We start from the raw sequence: 26,786 nt of genomic DNA, 5'->3' as shown, positions 1-26,786 counted from the left end.
CTAAGAGGCCATGGTAAACTGCTAAATGCTTTTCAGTGTCCTTTCAGATTCCACGTTCTGGAGACAAATAAACAATAGAAGCCCAACAGAACTGAAACTGTTCTCAAGAATGCTGACAAACTGGTGAGACAGGTGGGGATTGAATTGTCAGGCGGTGAGATCATTATGGGTACAAACTCTCCTCTGCCAAATAGAGCACACTGTTATCCTGCAAGGCCACAGCTAGAACACAAACCTGAAGTACTCTATATTGCACTGGCCTCAAAAATAATCAATGCAATCAAACCTCACTGCCCCTTTTGTACTGCTACTGCCCCCCTTGAATTGAGCAAGGTGCAGTGTATGATTTAAAAAAATATTGCCATCCTAAATTCCCAACACATGATTTTTTAGAACTAAAAGGTGCCTGTCCTATGACAGTGCTGTGTTAGAGCAAGTCAGCTGCCAGCAACTAACCATTCAGTCCAAAGATATCCGTATGGCCATCATATAGTACTATGAATAAAAGCTTTTTCTAATACTCCTCAAAGAAAAACAGCAAATCATCACATTTAAGCAGCTAGACTAGAGAATGTTTGTTTTGTTGCTTTGAAAAGTGATTATCAAAATAATCAGGTGTATAATAAGATTCTACCCTGACAAAATCAAAATGCAAACCAAGTGTTGAAACACATCCATGTGGGGTTTAATAGATTATTTAAAGGACAACTATCTTTTCTATCTTTTAAAATATAAGAAAATTATAAAACAAAAAAAAACAAAAAAAACAAACAAGTATTGAATTCAAGCAACTTGTTGAATAAAAGTGTTTTTTTCTATTTGCTAATATTCAAACAATCAGAAGACAAGGCTATGACAGATTTGGATGAGTTAACCCTTGTTCTCAAATGGCCATCAGGATTGTTGAATTGCTCATTTATTGTCTGCAATGGCTCAGCTGTTGGATCACAATTGTGAGAACACAGTGGCTTGTGGGGAGCATGTGACAGAGTGAGGAAGTAAAAAAGAATCCTGTATTACAAAACAGAGAGGAAAAAGGACCGTAACAGTCGGCTTTCATAGCACAGTGAGCCTAGCTTTACGCAACCACAACTACCCAGACCATAAACATTTCAGAATGCAGTTAATACTCTTTAAGGTTCAGCCCATCTCAAACCATGTCAGTTCACTGGCCCAGATGTTGTTCATGTTAAATAATGCACTCCTCACTTAACTGCTTAACCCTGTCAACAAGCCCTCATTACTTTTAAATGAACTCCTCGGCTGCAGTGGTGACAAAACTGTGACAGAGATTAGAGATCTGCCTCTGCTCTAGTTACAGATAGTGACTCAGTCAGCCCAAATGCTGGCTCCCACAGGACACACATCTACTTTTACAAAGTTCCTCCATTGCTATTTCCGCTACACTTTCATTACTATTCAATAACCTTGGAGCAGCTAGTCACATGTACAGTTCTTAAAAACAAGTCAGCCATTAAAAACAAGACAGTGTTTTTATTGCCTGCAAGAGGTCAAGCATGTAATTATGTTTTGCAGATGGCTATCAAGACAAACCATGGCTCTTTTTATAAGGCCCCAGCTGGGTGCTTGGTTTAGTTATGGTTTATATATCTGAGAAAAATAATGTCAGCAGCTACACTGCATCTTACCAGCACTTAGCACAAGTCTGAACTGTTAAAAAAGCATACAAATAGAGACTAAAAGATTCCTCCAAAAACAAGTCCCAGTGAAACTAAAACCTTCAAGTCAACACAAGAACATGTGAATGGTGCAGTAAGTCAAACCACAGTCTGCATCCAGACCTTGGGGCTGTCATCTGCACAGCTGGCCACATCTGGTGGAACCCAGGATAGGGCCGGGACCAACTTTCTGCATTGTTTCCAAAAAGACTGTTTTGTTTCCCCAAGACAAGCCAAATGTCGACATACTTAATTCATTTATTTCCACAAATAGCAAATGAAAATAAGACGATGACACAAACCACCACAGTTTATGTGATTGTCTCAGAATGAACCTTTTCTCTGGAGGATTGGGTTTGTTGATTTTTTCTGTCTCTCAAGACATTCACCACACCTTTAGCTGGCTGCCTTAGCTGTCTGGAGTAATTATATTTTCACGCCACCCAACAGTTTCACAACAGCAGGGTTTGATGAGATGAGAATAAAAGATTGTAGTGCTCCAAATAAAAAGTAGAATGTTGTTTAATAGAATTTGTCCCTCTTGACAGAATGTATCAGATGTATCTCTCCAAATAATCTGGATTCTCATTTAGCAAAAATTGTGCACTCCTGGCCAACAATACACCAACCAGAAACTTGAGAGAATTTAATGCAGTAATCGTACATTTATTGTTATCTGTGTTGGACTACATGAAAAGAATTGGAGGAAAGCAGTTCTCAGCCAATTGTTATCAAGTGTGAGAGCAGGACACTGGAGACTGAAATGGTCCGTGTTATACCTGGAAGATCATGAATGACTGTTTGAAATCTTAAAGGAGAAGCTTTTATCTTATGAAACGAGAGCTGCACTTTTCCTCAGGGCTCAAATTAGCACTGCAAATGAATCCACTGATGCTTAGACGTCTTTTTTTCCCAGCATTTTCGCTCTCACACAAAATGCTGCTTGTGAACATAGTGCAGCTTTATGAATAATGTCTCAGTTTCAAGTGAGAAACTCTAAAGTTATATTTTTAGACAGGCTATATTTATACATCTTCCACCTTCCACCTCGCTTCTGTCTCTTTCCTCTGGTAGGGATTATTATGACGGGAGCCAGATGAATGGTAATGTCAGCGCGCAATGGAGACAGCACCTGAAAGAGGCCTGTAAACACTGCTGGCTGACACATTCTCCTGATGTCTCGGTAATGGTCATTATTTTAGTGGGTGGAGAGGTGGGGGAGCAGAAGCACCTGTCTGCATCAACAGTGAGGCTTGCTGGCACCTGCATAAATGAGCTCAGGAAAAGAAATGCTAAGAAACATGATAAAAGCCTTCCCAGTAATTAAAACAAACATACATATCGTGGCTTTTAATATGCTGCACTGGCCTGTGCACAACCAATATCTTATTGACAGACAACATAACTGTCTATAGAAATCCACAGACACACCCCTACAAGGAATTCTCGTAAGATCACATGTCCAACAAAGCCGTGGACATTGCTCTGATAAAAAGTTGCCTCAACAAGCACACACTCATGTGACAATAGGCAAAGCTTATCGCCTTTGCATTGTTGTCAGGATTGCTAACTGTGTCAAGCAGGGACAGCTTTTATGGACAAAGACATACACCATCTATTCAATAAAAAATGTGAAGGATGAATTTTCTTAATCAAACAAATCTGTCCAAATGTAGACTAGGAAACTTATCTTAGTAAGCGTGACAAGATGGTTGAATAAGCAGTGCGGAAGTAACCCTGAAGCAGGTCACCAACCCCCCCATATAATTAAATCAAAAGGCTGTATTGAATTAATTTTAGTCCAAACAAGCCTCAAGTCAGGAGCCAGAAAACTGTGACATGTTCAAGAGTCAAAAGCCAGATAAGGTTAGCATATGACAGGCAACCACGTTTCTTGTAGGTCTCGATCACAGGTAAAACAGTGGGAAAATATCATTTAAAATTGTAAGTGGTATTACTGTTGCCATCGCAAAGAAAACCAGAACGCTTTCTTTTTTCCTCAGAATATCAACTACCAACAACAAAGGACAAAACATGAGTTTATTCATTCTTTAAGTGTATAATGGAGACTTGACGCAAGTAGAAATGGCGCTGCATCACCAGTCAGTCGTAGTTTTTGTGGGAGATTTCCTGCCCGGTGACCAGACAAAATAGAATTGTGAAAGCAGGATTTATAGGGAACAAATATAAACACCGATGTTGTCATTATTTTATAGCCTTTACATTGTGCAATCGACATTTACTTCAGAACTTTAAATTGAAACAAAAAACCTGTCTTTTGCCAGTTTACGTAGACAAATGGTCTCAGATGGTTCACTGAAAATATACTCTATTGTAAAGTGTCACTGAACTGTATTTTATTGGGCAGTTATGAGGGGAAGAGATCAATTTCACTTCAATTTCATACTGTCAGAACAAGTTGGTTCAATTGTCATGTTAATTCAGTATCAGCTGTCCCTATCAGGGCTAAACAGATAGCAAGAAGCTTTTTTTTAAACTTGAAAACAAATATATTACACTATCTACATTTCAGTCGGTCAATGATTTGACTGAGCCTTGATCAAAAATGAGAAAACTTCAATTTTATATAAATAGGTTCGACCTGGTGAGAACTTGGAAGGCCACAAAGTGAGTCAAAGCTATGAACAGGTGTACAGTCAACAGGGGTGTAGGCCAAATCCTACGCATAATATGATAAGCAGCACATGTTCCCTGTCTCAGTGTGAAAGATTAATATGACACACACATTTGAGGAAAATAACACCGGTGAAAGGTCACCACGCCTGTTGCTCTCTGAGCCTCCGTCTGTTTGTCACAGGTGTTAAAATCCTGTTTTTGTTTTCGCTTTTTCTAAGAAACTCACACCCTTCCTACCCTTTCTAACATGACAGCTAAGCACACACAGTGTACTGATACCATGTTTACCAGGTGTCAGGTAAAGGATTATTTAATTTTTTGATCATCAACAAGTCCTATAAATTTGTGCTTTATTATCAACACAAAACAATGCATTTATCCAACCAATAAGTGGGGTTTTTTAAATTTATTTTTTTATTTTTATTTTTAACTTATTTTATTCTATTGTGTATTGTGCATTGTCTCTTATTTACTGTAAGGTGTCCTTGAGTGACAGAAAGGGGCCTATGAAATAAAATGTATTATTATTATTATTATTATTATTATTATTATTATATAAATAAATTTTTGTGTGAAAACTATGAATTAAAAAAATAATTTAAAAAGTAGCATTTGGATGAATATTTTGGGCAATGCCACCAAAACCAACCCTATGCTGAGACATACTGATAAGAGCGTGACACACTCTTTGTCAAAAAATTTAGCAGCTAATTATCATCAGTATAAAAAAACTCTTGTAAATCAGTGTAAACTGGATGGACGACTCATGTGTAATGACGTCAGCTCAATCTGGAGCGACACCTTTCCACCGATCAAAAAAGCACTCACTATTATTTGGTGTTGATCATAAAGAATATGTAACCCAATTACATGTAACGCTTTAAATAGTTTGAAGGCATGTGCTATATGAGGCTTTGTGTATACAGACAATTGTTAAAAGTAGGTTAGTAGTTCTTAGGTTTTTTCTTGTCATGGAATTTGTTGATAGTGAAAAAATGATAACTGCAGACTTATCTTTTAACTTAACTTTTAGCCCCTCCTGTTGTGTTCATGTCAATTTCGTATCATGCAAGTTGTTTTCAACCAACCATTAACTGTTTTTTCTTTTATCTTCACATTCGACATTAGAGCTGGGCAACATGGCCTTAAAATAATAATAAATCATTTTCAGACTTTATCGCAATGCATGATGTATCTTGATTTTTTAAAATCTCCTCAAAGGCAACTTTCCCTCTACCAAACACCTTGATATCAATATTGTGCCAATATTGCAAAGATGGCTGTTGGTACTTTGACAATATATTAACACAATGACATTTTTTTGGATAAATAATCATCAGTAATGTGGATATAATAACTAAGTGGGTTAATTATTAGAACAAGTAGAACAGTCTGGTAAGTTTAGAAAATGACATCACTTTACTGTAATGCAGCCTCACAATACAATATCAATTAATAGTGATATATTGCCTGGCCCTATTAGACATCTGAATTTTTGTCATTTCCATGTCAGCTGTCATATGAATGTATTTTCACATAATATATGAAATATTATCCTTGTGGGTTTAATACGACCCCTTTGACAGCATCACTATGTTTCTGAACACCACAAATCCAGAATATTAGTTTGGGTGTATGTAGGGCAAGACCAAGTGGTTAAAATCAATATCATGTCTGGAAAATATGGCAAACATATATTTTTTTAAATCACATAAAATAACCAAACTGATGTTCAATGCAATGATGTGTTCCAATTTCATGTATAAACTTTTTTTGTTCAAAAAACAAAAACTTTCCGGTCTGATTTTGCTGGTGTTTAGTCACATCTTACATGGAAGCAGTTATTTTAACATAAATAGATAAAAGATAAAACAATCATTACATTACAGCACATGTAGTGACTGTAAACGTCAGCTTACAAATTAGATTAAAATGTTGTTGGACTTTTATGATGTCAGCCTTAATATCTACAATTCACGGCAGCCCTAAATACCTCTATCCAAAAGAGAAACACCAAGTGTTGTAGGATATCCACTGTGTTAAAGTCTCTTCTCCTTAATGTTCACAGCATCACCAGCATGTCATACATCTCAACCACACAGAATGAGGTTTAGAATAGTTAAAAAAGTAATGATGGTATTGTGTGTGAAAATTTTCAATATGGACAGTAGTCTATTCACATTACACAAGATGTGGTAACTCGTGCTTTATGCAAACCTGAAAGTCGAATCACCATTTACTGTTGTTATTGACTAAACAACTCAGCAATGGTTTTCTGGACTATCATTTGCCTGAACAAATACATTAGGAAAGGAAATATACTGCAGAAGTGCAAGGGTCAGGCAATAGCAATATACCTGAGACCTGCAAATGATCCTGTGATAAAACATTACGTGGATAAGGAGAGGGACAAAGGGAACTTTAGAAAGTCAATATCATCAAAAAGCATGGCCTGGTGTGTAGGACTGGAGGTAAAGGGGTGTAGATCCTGTCTGCAGAGTTTATGACCAATATATCATCATTACATGACATTGGCCCCAAGATATCAAAGCATGTTTATTGGTCCAAAACAATATACACAGTCTCTGGTGCAGCAGCTAGAGCCTTATCCCCTGTAACACTAATATGATATGTTGAAATTCCCTTAGCAGACACTGAACTCTAACCAGTGTTCCTCCATGATGCATTCTCTTTTTTATATAAGAGCAACAGTTTCATGCCAAAAAATTAAAACTGTGAGAGGAAAAACTAGCAAGGCCACTGTAAACCAGTTAAATGGGAAGAGGTCATTAGGCTCAGAAACCTTGCATAGCAAGTTACTTAACATTTTAAACATACCTTGAGGTCAATGTGTGCAAAGAAACCTGTAGAACACCTTGCTGCTATTGACTTTAACCATCCATACTTCAGGGCTTTTACTTGTAGGCCGTGATGTGTAACTGTAGTCCCACATTTCAGAGGGAAGCCTTGGCCTTCATCTGGAAACTGTTTGAATACAAAACAAGTCTCTCTCTTGTTTTGGCATGTCAGGAAGAGCTCACCAGCATCACTGCAGGTGATTGACAAAGATGGCAATCCTGCTCTTTGCAAAGACAAACCAAATATTTTGTGATCTCCCACATGTCTGTTTTCCCTCAGGTTAAGAACATCATTTGCTATAAACATTGCTTGGATCCCTGAAAGCATTTGTGCACACAGATTTTTCTATATTTCGGCCTTTGATATTTATTCTCCTGAGCTATATTTGTTCCTCAGCTCTCCCTTCTCTCTCTGTCTATCTAGACTTTGCCCTCGCTGAGGTCATTTGTAGCTCAGGAAATGGATCAATAATGAGTTCAAATTTACTGGCAAAGTGCTTACCTAGTATCTTCAGTGCCATTCAATCCAGCCTGGGACTTGCATCTGCCTACTGGAGAGTCAGGTTTCACATGTCCAAGATGCTCAGGAGGCTGCTGAGAAATACATCACCAGCAAGAGAAATGCAAAATCATTACAGGTGTAAAAACACAAATCCACATATATATATATATATTTGCTTCTTGAAGATAAATTAGTTACATTGGTGGCCTTTGGGTACAATGTTTGTAGACTGTGACTTAACATATGGCAAAGAATAACAAGCGTTTGAAGTAGCATTTACCACATGGATGTTGCTGGAAGGATAATAATAGCCTACATGTGCTAACGTGGTCTAAACAGGGACTTTATTTCAAGCTTCATTAGCAAAAACCTAGCAACGACTAGTGAAACCAGCCCGTCTTGTGATGTGGTAAGATAACAAGCTAACAACAGCGTCAACTGACACTTTCTCTGCCATTATTATTTTACATATGAATTTGTATGAAACTGTATAGAAAACTGATATAAAAGAAAACTAAACTATTTAGCTACACACTGAATTTGTTTTAAAGTCCCTGCTGACGAGGTCATTTCACCAAACTCGCACAATGTTTTGAGAAAAAAAGGCATGTCAGGAATAGCTTACCGTGTCCTCGGGACTTCATTTCTGTCTCGATACATGGAACAAAATTAATCTCCCACAACGAGTCAAAAGGCTTTTCTCGACACTATAAGGTACGGTAACGTTTGTGTTATCAGCTCCACGTACCAAGTTGAATCGACGGCTCGATTTCTCGCTCAGCCTGTTGACAACTGACTAACTGGACTCAGTTCCTTAAAGAAAAAACGTAGTCAGTCTATCAAGGCCGGAGTAATCGATACCGAGCAGCGGGGTAACTGGTTTGCGGCGTGGTCGAGGATTGTTGATCGATTTCTCGACAGAGCCTCTTTACACGCCTGGAGAGCAGATGAGGCAGATGTGAGAAGGTAAACACTGTAAAATGTAAATAAGTTCGGCTGTTACAGTGTTGCCCACTGCTTTCTGGCTTATCAATGCAGGAAATAAGAACAATATAAAAGAGTTTGATAATATTACCAAATCTTCAGGACCTCCACGAGTTTATGAGCCTTGGTTAAATCTAAAGCTTGCCCTAAAATACCAATCATTCAACATTAATTACAAGTTATTTTTCCGGTTTTTACCATGTTGTCTTTTTACGTGTTTCTTCTATAGGCGGATCAATGTAATGTGCTGCGTAGCTTCTTTGTGTGAATAGAAACTACGGCTATTTAGTCTTACTTAACTATATAACAGTAAAGTTTTATATGATTTGTCTGATCAAAAACCTTCGAAATAAAACAATGTTGATCCATATGCATTTATGCTGTAGGAAACATTTATATTTTCTGCACTTAAAGTCAAATCCTGTGATTTAAAATAGGCGTACATGCTAATAGAGTGTTGCCACCTAGTGTTATTGAATTGCAACTGTTCTCATTATATTGTGGTCAATGTATGAAAATCGTGAATAGGCTGAGGTGAAGTGATCGGAAGAAAACATTAGACTTGAAATGTTCAAGATTTATCAGTGATAAGACAGAAACATTTTTATTATTAATCTGCACTATTTGGCATCAGTTTCCACTCATTTTCTTAGCCCCATATTCTAAATGATAGTATATGAAAGTTAACAGTTCATATTTTAGTACATAAATGTCTCAGTCAGTCCTGGTTACTGTTCAGCTAAAAGAACAAACACCATGTTAGTATGTCCATAAAGGATGCTTATGAGTCAGTGTACCTGTCACAAAACCCAGGTTTAGTGGTTGTATTTTATGTGTATCATCATAAATGTCACATTACTCGTTCACATGTCAGTTAAACCAATCCCATTTATAGAACTCACCAGAATGATACGGCGCAATCATGATGATCACGTTTTAAGTTTAATATAACAAGTTAGCTATAGCTATAAGTCAGCAATCTATAGGTCTAGATAGAGAGTTTGATTACACAGCAATGCTTAACAGCAAAAATATGTTTTCAGTTTGACACCAGACATGATTTTCTTTTTTTCAGGGCAATACATGATAAACTTCACAGACAATACATTTATTGTGTTATTTCATGTGTGATTCCTGTCACACAACAGTTTGATGGAGAAGGCAAGGTCCACGGTATAAGCTAACAGTGTAATACTGGCAACCACTGTTTCCATGATGACCAGTTCTTCACTTTTGTTGTTGTCTGATTGTCCGAGTTCTCTCAGCTGCAGTATCTTGGTAAAACAAATCACTGTGGCCACCATGTAGAGCAACACCCCGATCAGACTGAAGGCAGCCAAAAATCTGTCAAACGGTAGAAGACATTGACCAGCAAAGTCACCCAATATTACCACCATTGTGACGAGAGACATGAGGACACACACACCGTATGACACGCTAGAGACCCACAGCTGCCACTTGTGTACTCCATTAGATGGTATACAGACCGCCTCCACAAACAGGGGTACCATCTGACAGCCTCCCCAGAGTTGGAGAATCTTGAGGAGACCAGGCATGCTACCCATGTAGCCTCTTTGCTCGTGAGCTTGGCTGCAAAGAACGTAGGACTCCGAGATGTAGGCAAGGAAGGTGAGACAGGAGGCCACAGCAGCCGCCACAGAGTGCGTCGACGGACTTCGATGATTCATGATGATCCAAGGGAAAACCACAGAGGCACTTAAACACATCAGTGCGCCTAAGACTGCCACGGTCATAGTCAGGTTCTTCCAGGATATTGGGATGAGGCTGTGAAACTGGATGACACTTAGAATGTGGATAAGGAGTGTCAGGGTGAAGAAGAAGCACCAGGTGAACATGCAGAAGATCCTGAACGTGGTGTTGAGGTGTTCAAGGTTTAACTCCGAATGTCCCAGCGAGGCAACAAGACTGAAGGTGGTACAGCTGGATAAGACTTCCCATGTCCTTACCAAAAAGAGGGGACTGGTGAAGTCTCTGGCCTCTAGGACAATCACAGGCATCTTCGCAATGTGAGCGATCTAGTATCCTTGAAGACAAGATATACTTGGGTGCGTCAAACAATATTTCAGTCTCAGTTCCTCTAGATTTGTTTTTCTTTTTAAAATCCAGTGATTTAAAAGCTTTGTCAACAAGTATATCCAACAATACGATGACGAATAGTCCAGTGCAGTCCATGGAAATAGTCACCTCAAACAAACCTTCTCTTGAACCATCAGGTTTAATCAAAAAGACATGCCTTCTTTCTGTTCTGTTCACCAGTGCTCCATCCTGTTTACATGCTCAGTAAAACTTACTATCTCTTGGAATATACTTTGCAGCACCGTTGCTGTCAAGAGAGGCCTCGCCTACTTCCTTTTTGAGGTTGCTGCAGTGCTTTCAGTCTCACTGGAGGTAGGTGCAAAGGACCACAATAAAACTATATGCAAACAAAGCTATCTTCCTCCCACCCTCAATTCTCATGAAATGCTCTTCCTTTTTCTGGGGTATTGAAATATAGTGGTTACAGGTTCTTCTGACTCAACAGGCGTTACTTTACCACCACCTACCTGCATCTTCTCAATCACTTTGACCTCACTGTTGGCGGCATAAAATATGGTCACAGATAGTTGTTAACAGGTTTGAAGCTGACTGTGGAGTGTTGGGACAAGGTCTGTTGATTTATTGAGTGCTGTGGATCATTTGAGTGAGGTGTTGCAGAGGATCTGGTTGTGGGTGTGGATCTGCTCAACCCTCAGGGGAGAAGAAGCTGATATTGTGAAGAACATGTCTACCTCATCATTTGACAACACTTGGAAATGTCTTTGAGTTGCCTGGATGAAAACGAGTGTTGTTTGGATATCTGTGTGGGAGCCAGCAGCGAGCTGTAAATCTTTTACTGTCTGAATGTATACATGCATGGGAACCCCTTTGTCCTGTATACATATGGGCGTGCATGCATGCGCCTACACTCTGAAAAGGTTTCCTATGTTGGATCAATGCATGCCTGTATGTTTGTGAGCATGATTGCATATAACACATGCAACTATGTTTCCTGTGTGCGAATGCGTGTGTATTTAAACAAGTACTGAGTCCTCTGAGGATCCCAGCCAATCACTTTGCCTCTGTGTATCGGCACACCTGCTCTCTGTGTTATAAATAGATGGTGGATACATCAATTCCCTTGTGTCACACAGCTCAAGTTCACAAAGATCTGTTTTGACAGAAGGGAAGAAGACAAACTGCACCAAGACAGACGATAGCTGGTAAACAAGGCAACCTGCTACTACACAATCATGGCTGTGATGTGTGTATGTATTAATGAAAGTTAAGATAAAACCAATCAATTTACCATGATACAGGCTCAGTTGTGCACTTTATTTAAATCATCTCATATTAAAATATGATGCATTCCTATTCATGTATTCCTTTTATTACAGATGTACTCAACTGTGCAAAAAATAAAAATACATAAAACTTAAAACTACATTGTGGAAACAGTTTCCTAGTAATGGCTGATCTCCTTTGTTGACAGCCACCCTGTCACTTAGAATTATTTTTCCCAAATTATTTTATCAACACTAAATATTAATAATGATGTGTTCATAGAGAAACACAGAGGGTGTCTGACATATATCATAATTTAATCATACAAATAATCAAAACAATTTTTTTGGAAGTGTTTATGTATTAAGTGAGTAAGACAGGCTCACAATTGCAATCATTTTTCAATGGAACTACTTCCCCTCTGTGGTCACAATATGAATTGCAACTTTTTGGAGGTCCTAGAACATTTGAGTTGAGATAGAAGGCTGCCTGTTGTACAGAAGAAGCAGCAGCAGAGGGTGAACGTCTTCATATTATAAACACAGATGCAGAGGAATGAAACCTTGTCTGTACAAACTACAAGTACCTCTTTACTTGCAGAGTACAATACTGACAACATTCTTCATCATTATTAGACAAATGCACATACTTAGTGTGTCTGTTACATGTATGTTAAACATGTGTTTATTATACGTAACATTTCTGCCTGTTACAGTTACATCCTTTCAAGAATATTTCCTAAAATTAAATAAAAAATGTTGTTCATACTTGATGGTGTTGTGACAATCATGAAATAGTAACCTGCAGGTTAAATTTCTTATTAAATGTATGCTTAACCTTAGTCTGAAAATGGCCATTTCAAAATCTAAAGCAGGACTATAAGTGTTTAAAAAGACAAAATTTAGAGGAAAAAGTGGATGCTCTTTTTTTCAACATTGAGCAAGGGATTCGGTATCCCTCAGTCTGCCTTAGTTCAATGTGCGATAGTACTTGGTGGTGAATCTTTTTTTACATTACATATCACCATTTTACATCATGGTGAATTGATGTTTTTCTGCATATTGCACAAACTCAGCATGTTCACGACAGGGTTCACTATATAGTTAACAGTTAGCTCGCTGGCTTTGTTGCCTGGTGCCTTTTGTGCAGGTGAAGAGGCGGGACTTCACTGCTGCATCTGTAACAAGTAGTCATGTTCAGCACTGACTGCAATAAAGTACTTCAGATGACATTTACACAAAACTGCCAGTGGAGCTGTCAGTGTAATTTCAGCTCAATGGAACATAAAAGCAATGTCGGCCTATGATGGCTTCTCTAGTCCTACTGTCAAACAGTATACAGTATACATTCACAGACACAAACAACTATGGCATTATAGTGCTGCCTGAATGTAATTAAGGTTGAGGTTTCCCTCACAAATGTAACTTTCCTTTCATAACAGTACATTTATTTGGCAGACAACATTGTCCAAAGTGACTCACAATAAGATTCATTCAAACATTAAAGGAATGAGAGATAGATTTTATTGTTATGTCAAAAATTGCAATAGTTTCCCTCTAAATTCAACTTAAAGCAGTACTGTGGCACTGTAGGGGTATTCAATTAACACAGTTACTGTACTTTAGATGACTAATTATTCTCTGTATTATATTATGTTATTTTTCATTCAAAGTTCATAACAACAACATAAAAAATATGGAACTTTTAGATTAAAGGGTTTTCTATGAAAAAGTACTCTATACTCTACTCATATTCACATGCCACTAGAAAATAATTACAATTGTTTGAATAATTTCAGACTGGTGCTTAATCACACAAAATAAATGTCTAAATATAATAAGGATGTATTAATTAAGCATTTACAGGAAAATTAAACTTCCTCATTCCAGTGAAAGAGGTCGACTGCATGAGACAAAGTGTGAAACATGTCAGATGAGCAAAGACCAAACGTGTGACATTTGCTTGATTATTTCACACATCATGTGATTCATACTTATAGAGACTGTTTTGTTGTGTTTTAAGGTGGGATGCATCTGCAAACTTGCAGCGCTGACAGGGAGCACGCTTCCATCATGTTAGAGCGGAAGTCTTGTATACATATCTTGAAATACTGTAAGAACTGTGTTTCAGTGTGCCATTTGTTCAACCAGCGTATTTACAGTTACTCCTATATTTTTGATCTCTAATTATTTGACACTCCGTTATAATAAAAAAAGCAAACATAAAATGTGAGATAATTACATATTCACCCAGTACTGCATGTAAATCATCACTGGTGTAACAAGTCTTTTTGAAGTCACATATTAACTGGAATGGAGATCACCTGTGTTATAACAAAACCTGCACTTTATCTCGAAGGTACAACATGATTTTCTAACAGCAACCCTAACCCCAGCAAGTATACATGCTAGATAAACCATCAAAGGCAGTGGTGCTTTAGCATTATAGTTCTTTATAGTTCACTAAGCAATGAGTTATTTAATTAAATACACTTATTCAACATATTGTGCAACTTTTCTTCTTACTTTAAGCTAAAGTTCCACATAACAATGACACAGATCAAAATGAGGCACATGCAGAGTGGCCTTAAAAGTATATACAAGTGCAAAGTCTTTACATTATATACTGTAAATACGAATAAACAGTATGGATTCTTGATCAAAGGAACCTTATTACAAACATGAAGTGGGTTGAAATGGTGTGACTGAAAAATGTTTTAAATTCCTAATATAGACTACAATAAATGCACTGCAAAATGAAGTTCCTCATTCTAGTAAATGAGCTTGACCACATAAGACACAGTGAGAACTGTGAACGTAGACTGAGCGAAGGCCAAATATGTGACATTTTGGTTCTTGTGGTTAGGAAACAGGGCACTACTGTTGCTGTGGTGGGGCACCATATAAAGTAAAAAATAAAGAGCGTGTACGCTTCTCACGTCTTCTTCTGCTGAAGGGTTGCAGCTAACACAGATATTCAGTTTACGCATACCACATTTTCCTTCTTGTGATGCTTTTTGTAGGCCTTGTTAATTGTTGCACACATTATACAGTGTATACAGATTATAGCATATTTACAGATTGGTAAGTAGTGTTTTAAAGTGGAATGCATCTGCAGACTTGCAGAGAGCACAGTTCTACTGTGTGACACAGGAAGTCTTGTGTACATCTCTGGAGATGACTGTTTTGTTCTTTATAATCCCTGTTTCTACTGCATGTTTAAGAACTTAAAGTCCTTTTTCATGTTTTGTTACTTTGCACTGAATCACAGTGGGTGAGGTTAGATTTATTTTTTATATTTTTTTAGAAAAACAGTAAAAGACAAAACCAGTCTAATCATACACACATATTGTCACTAGTGCAGACAACTGTTTTAAGAAGTCAATTTTGAAATGAGGTCACCTGTGTGTAATCAAGGTGAAAAGTGATCTGTAAGTTCCATTTGCTGGTTAGTGAATTTCCTTCTTAACTTGTTAAATCACATCTCAGCGATTAAAGTTTTGAATAATTGAAGGAAGCATTTAGTTGTAGAGAGAAGTTGTTAGGCTGCCATATGGGCTAGATAAGTATTGTGCATCCAGATCTACTGTAACGCCTGATGGTACCTGGAGATGAGACGACACATTGGATAGGTATACACATACCTGATGGAGGGATGATGAGAGGACAGTTGAAGATGAATGGATGTGTAGGGGATGGATGAATGAGGAGCCACTTAGAGTTTGGTGGTCAAAGGTCACTGTCACAAAACACATTTTTGACCCTAACTCAACAATTCATGTATTATACACGAATGTCTAATAGGAAAAAATGATTAAGTGACTTCATTTAACATCCAAAAGGTCAAAGGTCAACTTCACTGTGACATCATAATGTTCTGCAAAAAAAAGTTCTGGTCATTACAGACTCACTGAATCACTGCGATGGCGTGCTACCAACAACATTCACTTGCGAGTAGAAAAGTAGCAATTGATTGACATTGTGAAGAAGATTGTGAAATTAGCAAACTCATTATTTTCTGTTGTCAGTATCAGCTGTATCTGTAATGTGTAGTGATATACATAAAGTGTAACACAGTGGTCCGACCTATGTGTGTTATGGTGTTATGTGTGTTATTGTTTGGGTTTTTGGGTTAGTTAGTTTCCTGTTTTATTTTGTGAGGTTCATCCTAATGTGTCACTTTGTGTTACTTCCTACCCTTTGTCTTGTTTTCCCTCCCATGGGATTGTCCTGATTAGTTTCACCTATGCCTGATTAGCCTCATTTGTATTTGCTCCATGCATTGTCCTCCCCTCTTTGTCTGTTTTTGTGGCTGTTTTCCCTGCTCACCTGTGTCCAATTAACTACAGAATCAGTGAAGTTCAACTAAATCTGTTGGCTTCCTGGCACAGACTTGATTCTTCAGCACAGTCCACATGTTCTCGATGGGGTTCAAGTCAGGACTCGGGAAGGCCATTCCAGGACCTCAATTCTAGCCTGATTGATCCATTCCTTTACTACTTTTGATGTGAGTTTGGGATCATTGTCCTGTTGGAACACCCAACTGCACCCAAGACCCAATCTTCTGCTGATGATTTTAGGTTTTCCTGAAGAATTTGGAGATAATCCTCCTTCATTATTCCATTTACTTTCTTTAGTGACCAGATCCACTGGCAGCAAAACAGCCCCACAGCATAATACTACCAGCACCATGCTTGATAGTAGGTATGGTGTTCTTGGGGTTAAAGGCCTCACCTTCTCTCCTCCAAACATATCGCTGCTCATTGTGGCCAAAAAACTGAATCTTTGTTTCATCTGACCACAGAGTTTTCCTCCAGAAGGTTTTTTCTTTGTCCATGTGATCAGCAGCAAATTGAGCTTTAAGCCTCTCAGCCCATGTTGATGCATAACACACAACTGTGGACTTGACTGATTTGATTGACACAACTTTCTATAATCACCAATTGATCGTTCAAGTTGCTATATGTATATTTTGAACCGGCAGATTCGGTCATATTTTCAGAACCAAACTTCATTAATGTTTTTGTGATAAAGTAGTTTGTGTTCCAGTCATTCCATCAAAGAAAACGTGAGAGCTGTAGAAATAATTGGAAATCAAGACTGCCATGATATATTTGTAAGGATTACAAGTATGTAAACTTTTGACCACAACTCTATCTCTATCTCTATCTCTATTATAAAGTGTATCTATCTCTTTACTTGTTCTCTCCATGGGCTGCTGTATGGACCTGAATTTTCCCTCTGGCCAAGTTACAAAGGATTATCTTATCTTATTCACAATAAAGTGAAATATTTTACATTTTTACATTTGAAATGCAGATGTGATCATTGTAACTTTTTAAAACTTGACTTCTCTTGTTATATGCTTAATTTGTTTTTTTTTTCATTCACTTGCTGTTAACGCAAAATGCCAGTTTTCCCTTGTGGCCATTTAAGTCTGATCTCTCATTGTAAGTGGGTGTGAAGGAAGTACAAACGTCACTTAATTTTACAGCAAGTTTAACACAGTGGCCTACTGGTTAAATGTAAAATGTGTGAGAATCAAAGAGGCAATTAGACTCCACCTCCAAAGCAACACTATAACATGGGTCAGATACTGCAAGCTACTGAGCAGAGCTTGCTGTCAGCAGTCACGGTAAGACCCCTGAGTTATCTATCTGAAACTAATAGTTCCTTTTGACTTATCATTCACATTCAATTTTTAATTAGCTTAGTGCAATCCAATTTATATTGATATTTTATATTCAAAATTTGCATTGTTTACGTGATTCTGTCAACGCCCTTTTATATCCTCTCATTGTTTAACCCTTTCATACAGATGGCAAGACTGTGGCTTTTCATGCTCCTGTGTTGGGTATGGAGTCCTCCGTGTCTGCCCTCCAGTGTAAGTGTCATTGGTACACCAGACCAGTGTGAAAAGGCTGGCTTTGTTCCTGGTTACAATCTGGGTGGAGAAGGCTTCGACATCGTCACAATGCAGCGGAAAGGTGCCTATGTCATCGACACTGAAACATGGAAACTTCCCGATGGCACCTGCAGGCTGTATGAAAACACCTACATGGGTGGAGAGAAGCAGAAGGTCCCAGTTGCTGTGGTGGACTGGAGAAGCTTCCCCAAGTGCAGTTTAAAGGTCTCCAGTGTTCGCTATGAGTCGGTCGAATCTCTTGTCAATGATTCCACATCATCCGTGTCCAATAATTGGAAACTTGGCCTTGAAATCCCTGTCGACCCCTCTGTCACTCTTGGGGTTGGTTTTGGAGGTTCCCACTCCAGAGACGCTATCTTTGGCATGCAGAAGTCAAAAGGAGACCACTACAACTTCTTTCGCCATTCTGTCTACTGTAACTTCTACCGGTGAGTATGTGGACAGATATCTGTTGTCTTTTCATAAATAACTCTGAATGTATTTGGTCAATTCACTGAGAAATGCTTTATTTTACAGTGTTCTTGACAGTATGCAAAAAATGACAGCAAATTTGCTTAAGACAAAGAGAGCACTAACAGTGACATTTGAATGAAATGGGACTGTGATAGACTGTAACTAATTTGTATACTTCATGTGCTTCACAGCTACAGACTGGCAACAAAACCTCCACTGAGTCATGAGCTTCAATCAGCTGTGGACTCCCTTCCTTCATATTCATGTAATACCGCACAATCATATCGCAGTCTGATCGACACATATGGTACACATTTCATCACACAAGTGTCTCTAGGAGGAGAAATAAAAGCAATCACTTCCGTCAAGACCTGTCAGGCAACCATGAATGGACTGTCCGAGACAGAGATCAATGACTGTTTGTCAGTTGAGGCCTCAGCTAGCTTTGCAAGTTCTGCGAGTATTAAGGCCATGTATGAACACTGTCAGAAAGAGAAGAAGAAGTTAGGCTCAGGCCAAAGTTTCAGCAGTGCATTTAATGAGCGTAACACAGAGGTCATTGGTGGAAATATTAACGGTGCTGATATTCTCTTTGATGGGCAATCAGACCCCTCCATCTATAACAACTGGCTCAACTCTCTGAAAACCACTCCTGATGTGGTCCAATACAACCTTAAGCCCCTGCACACCATTCTGCCAGGTGGTCATCCTGCTCAGGCTGGACTGAAGAAGGAGGTAGAGCAGTACATCAAGAAAAATGCTGTGTTGAGAAAATGCTCCGAGACCTGTCAGATTGGGCACAGATCCAAAACAAGGGACCCTTGTGCTTGTGTTTGCAACAGCAATCAGAATATTGCATCTAACTGCTGTCCTGCTGGGAAAGGTCTGGCAACACTGAAGGTCTTCGGGCTTTATGCAAATGACTTGTATGGTGATGTGTGGACTCAGACTGATGGTTCAGTTGAGGTGACATACGATGGTCAGAGTAAGCGCACTGCCATCATAAGTAACGATGACAATCCTAGATGGTCAGAGACATTTGAATTTGGTCCCATCAAACTTAACATGATAAACAAACTTAAGTTCAGTGTTTATGATGAGGATTCTTACTGGGACAGTGATCTGCTTGGTGAGTGTTCAGTTGATCTGCGCCAAGGAAATGTGGTGGACAGCTGCATGTTAAATCATGGCACCTTGTTTTTCTCCTACAAAGTAGAGTGCGCACCAAGTCTCGGTGGTGACCGATGTCAAGAGTACATACCCACCCCTATGAGTTCCTCTTTGGCTGAGGCCTTCTATACCAGAAATGGTGTCCTCCTTGGGGAAACTGGTGAGCAGTGTGCTGAACCAGTCAGTCAGTCAGGCTAAGGTCAGCTGGTGATATGAGATAAGGTCCCGATAAGGATTTGATTTGATGATGATCTTGAATGTGGCTAATAGCATCTTTTGAACTTTGAATTTTATAGTTTGCCTTTTGTTTTTCAAATATAATCACATGTATCCTCAATTTATCAAGTTTAATCCAAATATGTGTTAATGGTGTTAATCCTCCTTTTCTTCTGCTTCTTTCTTGCTAATAAAGCATCGACAAAGACAACACAGGTGTATGTCTGATTTAATGTATAATAAAAATACTGTGTAATTTTGTGGTTTATGTGTAAAACTGAAATACATAGTAGTTTGTTTGTAGCCTAACATTAGCTTTTTCCTCCGCACTTCAAAAGTCAAAAAAGGGGTGTTCAGATGAAGATTATCTTTCTGAACAATACGTGTAAGTAATCACTAACTTGTATTTGCCACAGAGCTTATTTTCGGTGATATTCAAAAATCCCATAGGCTTTTTGTCAAGGGAACTATGGCAATGCTAACTTCCAGGTTAGCCTTCAATAATATGTCATCCCTTACAGCACTCTATTACACTGTGCAGGAAGTTTTAGTATTTGTAGGATATTTGCAAGACACAAAGGGTGTGCTTTTTAGTCTATTTATTTTACTTTTGTTTTTATTACAGTTATTTTAATTTAAACTTAATATACTTGTCTTTTACCTGCCTTTACCAGTGTATTTCAATGTCTGCCTGTGAGGTACCTTATAACTCTGGTTTTGAAAGGTGCTTTATAAATAAAGTTTATTATTATTATTATTATAGCCTGTATTTGAAAATGTAGCCCACTGTATTATGTGGGGATCAAACCAAGAAAAATACTTACCTTAATAATTCATGGCACTCTTAGGCCGAGAACTGTCTGTAGTGGAAAGAAAAAGAAAAAGCTTTTCATGTTTCACACAAGCAGTTAGTATTTAGCAGTTAGCATTAGCAGTAATCCTTGTTGTTACCTGCTACATTCCTGTGAGCAGCTAATGCAAACCGAAAGTAATATGAAATCTCATATAAGAAACACGGAGTTGTCAATTGATTATTAATGCTAGCTAAATTAGCTTTCTATTCAGTTACCTAACGTTAGGCTGACTAAAAGCTAGCAGATGCCTATTTGCTGGTATTAGCACCTTAAATTAGGAAGTCAAAACTGTCTGAAATAATGTGCAAGCACTGAATTGCATTTAACACTGTTTGACCACAACATCGTCGCCTCACTGTTCTTTCTCAGGGTTGCTTGAGGTGTTGCTGCCAGCCTGCCCGCTGCCTCTCTCTGGTGTGGTCCAGTCTGACCAAAAATAAGAAAGAAAGACACCAACAATTTCCGCCTGGGATTACATCACCCCTACATCAATTTTATCACACAACAGCATGCTCAGATGCCCAATAGATGATGCTTGGGTAGACATGGCTACATATAAGAGCTTACTGGATAGCCATTGTTAAAGTTAGCTGGCTAGAGTCTAGTAAAAAAAGAAAAGAGCTAGCTAGTTAGCTGGTTAATAAATGTCACAGAATAAAAGGCACTAACGCCCCCTAACCCTAACCCTGACACAGGCACCACATGCACATGCACAAATGAGTTAGCCTGAACACAGTGTGTTATGCGAACCTCTGACAAAGAGAAGAGAAAGTTTCAGAAAGTATGACACAAAGGGTAAACAGGAAAATAAATGAACCAACAGCTGGGTTCAAATAACATAATCCCCTTACAACCCACTTAACCCAGCATGTGTGTTTACCATGCAACCCAACAACATGTTTACATAAATAACCTAGCACCTTTTTCATATTATAGTTAGGGGGCTGACTTTGAACAAGACAGCTCTAGATTTCATGTTGTTACGCTCGACCTAGGGAGCCGAGCCTAACATAAATAGCCGACACCCAAACAAGGCGAGTTATGTGACACAACAATTTATTTACAACAAGGGTATAAGTGCAATTTATGTACAGTGAATAGGTGCTCTATATACAAGTGATGAAGCGTGGCTTCAGGGTGAGCTCAGGCCTAAAACAACAAACAAAACACAGATCTAAACTCCGGGTCCGAATCTATCTAAGCCCTATAACAAAGGAAAGAAACAAAAAGACAATTACTGAACCTAACTCCCTAACCTAGTCAAAAACAGGAGAAAACTGAAGCAAAGAAAAAGGCAGCTCACCCCTACTGCTTCCCTAACCACAAACACTCTTGCTCTGGTTTTACCCAGAGCACACGCACTCTCACACGCACTCTCGCACTCGGGCTCACAAACACACTCTAACGATTTTCTAGCAATAATGTTCACAGTACAAAGCTCTCTCAATTTGGGTAGATGCCGGCGCGATAGCGATCCACCCCGTCCTCTTGGCATTGCCGGCTCTTATAGTCCCGCTTCCGGGAGCAGCCAATCCCTCTCTGCCACCGCCGGGATGCGGAACCAATGAGGTGCGGGAGCCACACGATCTTCTGAGGAGACAGGAGCTCTCAAGCTGTACAGAAAACACAAAACAAAAACACACACACTAACGAATACGGCGCGAGCCGTAACAATGTGCTAAGGTTTCATGTGTTGTGACTGTACACAGTAGCAGCATGGATTAGGTATGTGCAGGTGGGTTGAAAGGCATAAAAAATACTGTTGAAAGTCTGAAGCGGTGCAGCACTACAAGGGAGTGTTAACTGTAGACATGACATATTCCACACAAAGACGTAATGTATACATATATGCACTCATACATGTGTGCACTTAAAATAGGATATAACCTGTGTCATGAAATGCAATTAAAGGGTGTGTTGTATACAAACAGATTATAATTTGTGAGATGTCATGTGTCATGTCATCATTTGAAATGTTTTTGTGATGGGCAGTGTATAACATTCCTTACTTTACTTTATTGAAACTAAAGCAGGGCCTCAGTTGTTGAGGTAACCAGCCAGTCAGTCAGTTTTAAGCATACAGCAGGACATGAAATCTAGTGAGAGACAGAGAGAGAGGCAGTGGAGCATAGGGCTGGAATTGAACCCCGGCCTCTGTGGTAATGACTCAGCCTTTGGGAAATGGTCGATCTCAGTGCATGCACTCCAGCAGGTGAAGTAGTGGGCTGCTCCTGTGTTTTTACACGCGTTGACATCGTTGGTCGGTAAAGTTTTGTCCTTGTGAATCTGTGTGTGAGTCATTATGTCAAAATGTTGTCCTGGAGACACTTTTTTGAATGCTCTTTGATCAATCTGTGGACAGATTTTGCCAGTGTAAAAACATCAAAACCATGTAAAACACAGTCCCAAAACTTCACAGGTGTGCAGTTGAGATCAGGATGACGACCAAGTTTGAAGATGGCCGTGGTCCAAGCAAGGGGGCTGAAATTAGGGGGTTAGCCCCCTCAAACTTTACACCACTGGCCAACATTTGTTTTGAGAGTCATGAAAGTTCACAGTTGTGGAGTTGAGATCAAAATGAAGGCTCAAATATGGGTGTGGTTCGACCCACAAGTACTGAATGCTCATGTAATAATGTGGGCCGCCGATTTCCCTGTGACCAGGACAAATAAGGCCCCACAGCGTATAATGTTCAGGTTAGACGGGTCCTTTGGGCCCTTTTAGGCCCTCTCGGGGTCTGGGAAAACTGATCTGGTGTTCCCCCTGGTTGGTGGTACTGAGTACTGATGGGTCAGAAGGCCACCAACCAGGAAGGTCAGGAGCTACAATGAAACACTGGACTTCTGGTTAGGAGATAAAGATTGAAGAAGGATAGTCTTAGTTTCATGATATGTGATATATTTCACTTATATTTCTACATCATTGTGGGATGGTTAACATAAAACCTCATATGATGATGAGATAAAAAGTTAAGATAAATCTGGTTTGAGACGCCTGAACCATGATGACACAACTTGATTTACTTTGATACCTTCTTTTGTTTTAGGTTATTAACTGTATTAATTTGATTTTATGAGTAGTTGTGTAAAAGCTAGTATTTGTCCAAAACGTTGTGTATCCTCACAACCACAGCAGCACCTTTACTGATTAGGTTACGAATTCAGAAAAAGTCTCACAACTATGAGATAACTGATCTTATAGTGTAAGATCTTTTCTCATGGCTAGATTTTAATAATTAACTCATTTAGAAGTCATAATCAGAGGATAAGGTCTCCGCTTTCATTGAAGAGTATTGCAGCACAATTATAATATTTTCAAAATAAATTAAATAATGTTACTGTAGTGTTTTGTGTGGAGAATATTTCTCTTCTCTCTCGTCATCTGTAAAAACATGTGCTTTCCCTGAGTTATTAGCTTGTCAGGTTTTATCAGCCTGTAGACCCTGGGACCAGCTCGCCACACTACTGAAATCTGTGAACTACCACAGATCTACTGAGCTGATAACAGTGTTTTTTGCAACAGCTTGTCAGATGTGCAACAGGTTTGTATGGCCGCAATATCACATTTCTGCCCAATCTTTGACCGAACAGCGTGCTGTGGTCATAAATAAAATGTTGGTAAACTTGTAAAAGAGAAGTATGTGTATGTGAACTAAGTGTTTAAGGGAACTATGGCTCTGTGCTTCTTCTAAACTTCTACACAAGTATAGATTCACTTCAACCAAGACATTATTGATGTGTTGTTTCCTGGTAATTGGAATAATGCACATTACATTCTCACTGATGGATTGACTGTGACGGACTCGTAATTAGTATTCAGCTGCGACTTCTCAATAGACAGATAATATAAACAGTTAATCAGTAGTTTATCATACTAAAAGGAGGCTGGAGTCTATCAGAGCATGCACTGGTTGTTACAGTAAACAGTGATGGGATGTAACAGATTGAATTTACTCAAGTACTGCACTTAGGTACGATTTTGAGGTACTTGTACTTTACTTGACTATTTCCATTTTCTGCTACTTTATACTTCCACTCCACTCCACAACATTTTTTATCAGCAGTCAGGTGAAACCAAAAAGATTACAATGCTTAATATCAGATATGATAATTGGTCAATGTTAATAAATGTATGATTTACTTTAACTTGTACCTTTGATAGTAAATGTATTGCCAGGAAATTACTTTTGTTACTTAAGTTAATTTAATCTCAGATACTTTCATACTTTTATTCAATTACTATTCGTATAAATGACTTTCACTTTTACCAAAGTAATATTTGAACATGACATCTTTACTTTTACTCAAGGATGACATTTGGATACTTTTTACTACACTGACAAGTAAAGAAAATAATCCGGTTCACTTAACTTGCATGTTTTTGGACTGTGGGAGGAAAACCCCCACTAGGAAGGGGGGCAATTCTGTGGGGCCGAATAGTTGAGGGCTGCAAGACTATGATTGATTTCATCTGCAAAAACACAAGGCAGACTCACAAGGCAGTTCCACATGTCTATAGTACATGATCTATTCATAAAGAACCTGCTACCCACCGTGCTTTTTATTGACACTACATTTGCACGACAAAAAGGAAGTTGTGCACAACAGATACGATTGAACCTGATAGAAATCAGCTGCAGTCAGACCACAATGTGAGCTTCCCTTTTTTTTAAACATTTTCTTAGGCCATAGCCTACAGCTTGTCACCTAAAGCTAGTTTTGTTGCACCATATCTATTCCATTCTCAATGTTTTCCCAGCACCAAGCAGGAATTCAGACTGCAATCCACCCCGGGTTAAAACAAACGCATGGGGCTACATTGGTGGGGGTATGTTGTACAATCCAGTAAGTCCAGGTTGAGTAACAGATCTGTGAATTTGAACATGGGCCTTGATACTTATGCCAGCACCGGTGACCTCCACTATTGTATTGAATGATTATATATTGAATTTTAATTCATATCATTGCATCACACCCTCCCATTCAAAATCAACAAGGTGAAGCCTGACTAAATGACTAAAATCATCAGCATGTAGCTAATCATTTTTCCAATTTAGTCAGAATATGATTATATCATTAATGCCCAAAGTACCGTCACAGCATTCAGCAGCAGTATCCTCGAAGCTGCTTACTTTGAAGAAGACAACACTGAGTTTCTTGCAGGAACAAGGTATAACTGTGGATGTGTGTGTCTGGATGTGTATTACTCATGTCGAGGGATCCTAAATATGTTTACACTGTCACATTTTGAAGCCACGTCTTCCTTTTGGGGAACCGACGCACGTCCCAATAACGTAAATCATAAAATCTCAGAGTGAAGACTTGGGTCAAGGTTAGGATTAGGATTAGGGTAAATCTCAAGAAAATAGGGTTACCGTTAAGAATTATGGTGTGTACGTATACTGGCTATCAAAGTTCTTTCACTCTTGTAGCAGCATGCATTAAGTGTCAACATACTGTATTGTATTTTTTTTAGGTTAATATACACAAAAACACTGTAAAATATACTAGAATATGTTTGTGTGTTTATATCATATAGAAATAGAGCACTGGACATTGTGGATTAACATGCAGCCAGCCAATGATTTAGAGGTACTTCTTGACCATCAACAGCTGGCTTGCTACACCCAGCACCATAGCCTTGTGGTTCAGACTCTCCCATCACTCAACCAAATGTGGTTTGTAGCTGTGCTGATGACACATGTAAGTCAGACAAATGTAGAGTCACAATTGTCCTCTTACAGCTGGGGCTGGAAGGGTTAATGAGAGAAAAAGACAGAATTAGGACAGTGTTAAGTGTAACAGTGTGAATGTCTAGCACACAATCAGGTTAACGTTGTCTCTCTTGTGGAGTCTAGTGTTTAAAAATGCATTTCTGCTATAACACACTTTTCCATTGATATTTTACCTCAGTTTGGTCAGTTTAGGTTCTGTTTTCATCTAAGGAATCAATCATTCTCCACAGTCAAGTCAATGGCACCATCTTCTGGACAAACTGTATGGACATAATGTAGATACAATTGCTAACCCGTATTTCTCTATACCGAGTTGACTTTTTCAAAATTGTTTTCATTACAGACATGCAGCTCAGCACAACAGTTGATCTGACATGCACAAATGCAAACAAAACAAACACACCCACATCCCAGAATCAACTCTTACAACACTGACAACATTTGCATCCCAAC

General features: G+C 38.7%; 3 protein-coding genes across 5 annotated transcripts in view; 1 reads left to right on the top strand and 2 right to left on the bottom strand.

The window, feature by feature from the left end:
• Positions 1-8,451, bottom strand: part of LOC141003127 (testis-expressed protein 2-like) — a 34,343-nt gene extending 25,892 nt beyond the window's left edge. Inside the window, exons 1-2 of one of the 2 annotated variants that reach the window (XM_073474414.1) lie at positions 8,302-8,451; positions 7,677-7,765 (exon numbers count right to left, since the gene is read on the bottom strand). The gene's annotated coding sequence lies outside the window, so the exon portion shown is untranslated. Of the gene's footprint in view, positions 1-7,676; positions 7,769-8,301 lie in introns of both variants that reach the window. The other variant, XM_073474406.1, reaches the window with a different exon arrangement.
• A 786-nt stretch (positions 8,452-9,237) lies between these two features.
• Positions 9,238-10,907, bottom strand: LOC141002004 (myeloid-associated differentiation marker homolog). Its single transcript, XM_073473173.1, has one exon. It carries the CDS (start codon positions 10,676-10,678, stop codon positions 9,782-9,784), a length of 897 nt encoding a protein of 298 aa, XP_073329274.1. The 5' UTR covers positions 10,679-10,907; the 3' UTR covers positions 9,238-9,781.
• Positions 10,908-16,402: 5,495 nt separating this feature from the next.
• Positions 16,403-19,956, top strand: LOC140995126 (perforin-1-like). 2 transcript variants are annotated; one of them, XM_073465070.1, is made up of 4 exons: positions 16,403-16,487; positions 16,618-16,684; positions 17,799-18,334; positions 18,551-19,956. In XM_073465070.1, the coding sequence occupies exons 3-4, from the start codon at positions 17,799-17,801 to the stop codon at positions 19,725-19,727; spliced, it is 1,713 nt and encodes a 570-aa protein (XP_073321171.1). In that variant the 5' UTR covers positions 16,403-16,487; positions 16,618-16,684; the 3' UTR covers positions 19,728-19,956. The 2 variants fall into 2 exon arrangements, with proteins under 2 accessions (XP_073321171.1, XP_073321163.1); XM_073465062.1 differs by lacking the exon at positions 16,618-16,684.
• Positions 19,957-26,786: the final 6,830 nt, after the last annotated feature.

The sequence above is a fragment of the Pagrus major genome, chromosome 1, assembly GCF_040436345.1.
Source record: "Pagrus major chromosome 1, Pma_NU_1.0".
NCBI classification, from domain to species: Eukaryota; Metazoa; Chordata; class Actinopteri; order Spariformes; family Sparidae; genus Pagrus; species Pagrus major.
Note: the sequence above shows the minus strand (reverse complement) of the source record. Positions and strands in the feature narration are given on the sequence as shown.

Excerpts from the sequence above, each read along its gene's own strand:
- LOC141002004 (XM_073473173.1), bottom strand. The coding sequence starts at position 10,678 with ATGCCTGTGATTGTCCTAGAGGCCAGAGACTTCACCAGTCCCCTCTTT.
- LOC140995126 (XM_073465062.1), top strand. The coding sequence starts at position 17,799 with ATGGCAAGACTGTGGCTTTTCATGCTCCTGTGTTGGGTATGGAGTCCT. Across the intron at positions 18,335-18,550 it reads GTCTACTGTAACTTCTACCG|CTACAGACTGGCAACAAAAC; the intron begins GTGAGTATGTGG and ends TGTGCTTCACAG.